At 45.8% G+C, this 3,731-nt stretch overlaps 1 protein-coding gene across 2 annotated transcripts; it reads right to left on the bottom strand.

Moving 5' to 3' along the window:
* Nucleotides 1-327: 327 nt before the first annotated feature.
* LOC100281008 (uncharacterized) lies at nucleotides 328-2,854 on the bottom strand. Of its 2 annotated transcripts, none has more exons than XM_008645363.3 (5): nucleotides 2,608-2,854; nucleotides 2,276-2,400; nucleotides 1,420-1,577; nucleotides 1,108-1,205; nucleotides 328-610 (listed from the first exon to the last, which is right to left on the bottom strand). In XM_008645363.3, exons 2-5 carry the CDS (start codon nucleotides 2,346-2,348, stop codon nucleotides 499-501), a joined length of 441 nt encoding a protein of 146 aa, XP_008643585.1. In that variant the 5' UTR covers nucleotides 2,349-2,400; nucleotides 2,608-2,854; the 3' UTR covers nucleotides 328-498. The 2 variants fall into 2 exon arrangements, with proteins under 2 accessions (XP_008643585.1, NP_001355268.1); NM_001368339.1 differs by having other exon boundaries at nucleotides 2,276-2,353; nucleotides 2,608-2,836.
* Nucleotides 2,855-3,731: the final 877 nt, after the last annotated feature.

Below are 3,731 nucleotides of genomic sequence, written 5' to 3'. Positions count from 1 at the left end.
TGGTTATAAGATTGGTTGGACCACGCAAAGTATGTGCCCTTCTTCTAATGTCATGTGCATATTCTTTAATTTGTTTGAAGATTTTCTGGATGAACAACTAGTATATCCGAGTGAATAAACCCCACTCTACCGTCCATTCTGAGCGTACCACGTTGCCGACGAAGAGGATTGCCGTGGAGTGGAACGGGAGCAGCAGGTCGCGAGCAACGCGATAGCGTCCCGGACACGAACCACGAGGCGGCCGCGGTGAGCAGCATCGCAGCGCTGGGCGGATGTCATCTAGGTCCTAAACTTTCAAAACAAACGTCCAGGTTTCTACAAATAAGATAGGGGAATCTGCTGGAGCAATCTTTTTAGCAAGAAACATGAACTCGTTACCATAAATCCATGGCGATACAGAAAACAGTACTTACAACAGTATATAACAGCTTCACCCACGGATGGAAATTAAATAAGTGGCGAGCAAGGCAAACACCTAAGTGGTCAGCAACCACAGTTTTACACCTTGCGGATGAGCAGAAAGAGCCTCTGATCAAGCTCAAAGCTAGCGGCAGTGGAAGGGTCACCCCTGAGCAGCATAAGAAGCCCGCCGAACGATGCATACATCTCCCTGGAAGGAAAACAGAAAAAAAAAACACGGCGTGAGAAAAACAGCACCTGCTGTTATCTATTTGCAAGTAATACTATTATCAGATATAAAGAATATGCAGATAAAATCGTTATTAATTGGGATATTCAAATCAAGCTCTTTTCAGTGTTCAAAAGTACTTTGCAGAATAAAATTCCCTCACAAGCGAGATTGCCATGTGGGCTTCTTCAAGATATATGGCTACAATTTCTTTAGTACCATGAATAACATTATACGCTTATAGTGGCCGTGTTCACTTTGATAAGGTCAAGCAATGTGGAAATCCTCCAGCCCTTAGTTCAGAAATCAATAGCGGATTTGTGAGCTACCATATACCGGAAGAGCTCACCAATAGGATAAAAATATTAGTACACAACTGAACACTCCCGTGCTAATGTAATAAGTTCGGGTGCATCAAAAGGTGCAAATTGCTACCCTGTTCACTAGTTTTCTGTTCAAGAAAAAGTGGAAATCCATACACTTTAGCGTTTTGGCTGGATGATGTGTCTTCTGAGATTTTGTAAAGCTTCCCTTGCATGACGTACTCATAATTGTCTGCCAGAGTTTTTCTGCCAGCCTGAAAAATAGACGGTTTATGTTAATTGTGCCTTATCTACACGCCTCATCAGATCAAACGAAATACTGCAACATATAGACCCAAAGCACATTGAGGATATCATATGAACCCAAGGCACGGTATGACCTGGGTGTTGCATTGTGTTAGCCAATATCATTAAAATTCAAGTTGCACGATGCAAATTTCACAAAAAAAAAAAAGCTAAGTTAATCACCTGAGTATAGTAGCCAGTATCTGGGGTGCCATCCAAATTCAGAGTAGGCGCTATAACCATGTTAAATTTCTCGCCAGCATGCATAGGATAAACATCTGTGGCAACATCTAGCTGCATATACATATCTAACTGCTCACTGCGAGCTTCAACACGAGAAACTGTGCACATGCAAGAGAATAACAGAACATGAGGTCATAACAGAACAAGGCTGGCTATTGAGCATAGTTAGTTAAATACAGAATATTGACCGTAGCTATATAAACTAAAAAAGCAGCAGTTGGTAGTTAAATTTCAATAATTTCATGCATATTTTTTCGATACAGGGTGACCCTTAGATTCTAATAGTACAGTCTTATAGGAACAAAGTATTTCAGATAGCATAAGCAAAAGATTTTCAGGATAAAAGTAATATGAAGGCGCTGTTTCAGTCAGGTTTAGAAAAGTAATTTATAACCATTATCCCATTACCTATATGCCTACGCTTTAGAAAATCAATTTATATCAGGAAAACAGTTTATATGTATCAGAGATTCAGAGTAAATGATCCATGTCGTCGTTTTTAATGCAACTGACTATATGCTTAGATGGGGCCGCAAATGTGTCTGAAGCCTTTTTGGCAACATCCTCTAACAGAACCATGAGCACTAAGATAGTGAAATCTTACAAAAACATGGGAAATGTATTCTCACCTATTCAAGCAAGGAAGCTAAACTAAGAAAACATCAGTTGTAATTACACTATTAACCACAGCTACATACTCCATGCTAGAACACAGTGTGCAGAACTAAAAATGAAGAAATCCTGGCTGCTCAGTCAGAAATTACCTTTGTTAATGGTTCGGAAAGAGAGAAATTACCTCTATCAAACTTTTTGCCATCAGGGTCGAGTCTAGTGACGACGAAGGTGTCCTCAAAGAGATGCTCAGACATTTCTCCTAGATAAAAAGTAGATAAACCCGCAGCTGACTTGGCAGTCAATAAACTAGTCCGTAAACCAAAATCAGGCAAACAAAACGCAAAATCAGACTAGGAGCTAGTAGTCACGCATCAAGCTTCAATCGAGACAGTGGAAGGGAGCGGTCCGTGCCGACAAAAGCAGACGGCCTTGTGCCTCCTCCTACCCCACGGTCACAGCGAGCAAAGCTCTCAAATGAAAGCGGCCAAGGTCAGGGGGCGGCTGAGAGCTCACCGGAGAGGGGCGGCAGACGGAGCGCGGGGCGAGGCGACGGGAGACGGAGGGCGGGGCGGCGAACGCTCCCTCCTGCGGCCTAGGGCAGGTGGCGGCGACCGTGTACCCTTGGGGCGGGGAAAGGGCAAGCCCCGTCGCCTAGCCGCTTTTGAGTGAAGAGAATAAAGAAAGGGTAAGGTGCGGGCTGGTATGTTAGCCCATGATGAGCCCGTGTCTCGTAGCTCAATGAGCTAAGCCTGTAAGTTCAGCCCAAATTTATGTGATGCCTTCTAATTTCCTATATATGAAAGCCGATTCAAAACCAGCGCTCTCACGGTGTCCACGTCGTACATAAAGTTTTCAGCCGTTGGATTGCATCTCAACGGTTCCATTAAATCTCTGCGCTAACCGGCCTCTCTATTTCACGACGCTCCGAGAAGTTTCTAGAGATCCACCCGGCCACCCCCACCGACTAAACGTCGTTGCCCGTAGCGTCGCGGTGCTGGCTCAGATGACCACCAGATTCTCCCCTCCGCTGGGGCGCCATCCCTGGTCAAGAGCCCCCCGTGCCGGAGGTAGCATCATCCATAGCCATCGCTTGGAGATTCATCCCCCTTCCCTCCCTCCACCCCTAAGGGCTTGTTCGGTTAGCTCTCAATCCATGTGGATTGAGTGGGATTGGATGGGTTTGAATCCTAAATAAGTCAAATCTCTTCTCATTTTTTTCCAATCCCATCCAATCCATGTGTTTTGGGAATAACCGAACAAGCCCTAAGGAGGTTCATCCCCTTCTTTACTTTCCCATAGCGTCGTGGTGCTGGCTCGATAGATCCGTTACCAATTCCCCTCACCCCCTGTGTGTCGTTGCTCCAGCGTCCGCTCCTCTTGACGGGCGTCACCATCGGAGCTTTGTTCTGACTCTTCCGTGACCGCAGGGCAAGGCAGCAATACAACACAGAAGGGGAAGATGTCGGAGGATGAACTCATGAGCTGCGACGGTGCTGACGAGCGGCGTACGTGCACGTGCAGGCCAGGCGGGAAGAGGCCACAGACAACCACAACCTCGCCGAGTGGGTGAGTTCGTCGCTGCTGCTCGTGCGGTTTCTGGGTATTAAAATGGTCTGTCAGGGGGTTTTTATCCCAAT

The sequence above is a fragment of the Zea mays genome, chromosome 5 (assembly GCF_902167145.1).
Source record: "Zea mays cultivar B73 chromosome 5, Zm-B73-REFERENCE-NAM-5.0, whole genome shotgun sequence".
Classification (NCBI taxonomy): domain Eukaryota; kingdom Viridiplantae; phylum Streptophyta; class Magnoliopsida; order Poales; family Poaceae; genus Zea; species Zea mays.
This window is presented reverse-complemented; position numbering and strand designations above follow the sequence as displayed.

Coding starts and splice junctions, on each gene's coding strand:
- LOC100281008 (XM_008645363.3), bottom strand. CDS start 2,348: ATGTCTGAGCATCTCTTTGAGGACACCTTCGTCGTCACTAGACTCGAC. Junction 1,578..2,275: donor TGGCAAAAAGTTTGATAGAG/GTAATTTCTCTC, acceptor GCATGTGCACAG/TTTCTCGTGTTGAAGCTCGC. Junction 1,206..1,419: donor ATACTGGCTACTATACTCAG/GTGATTAACTTA, acceptor TCTATTTTTCAG/GCTGGCAGAAAAACTCTGGC.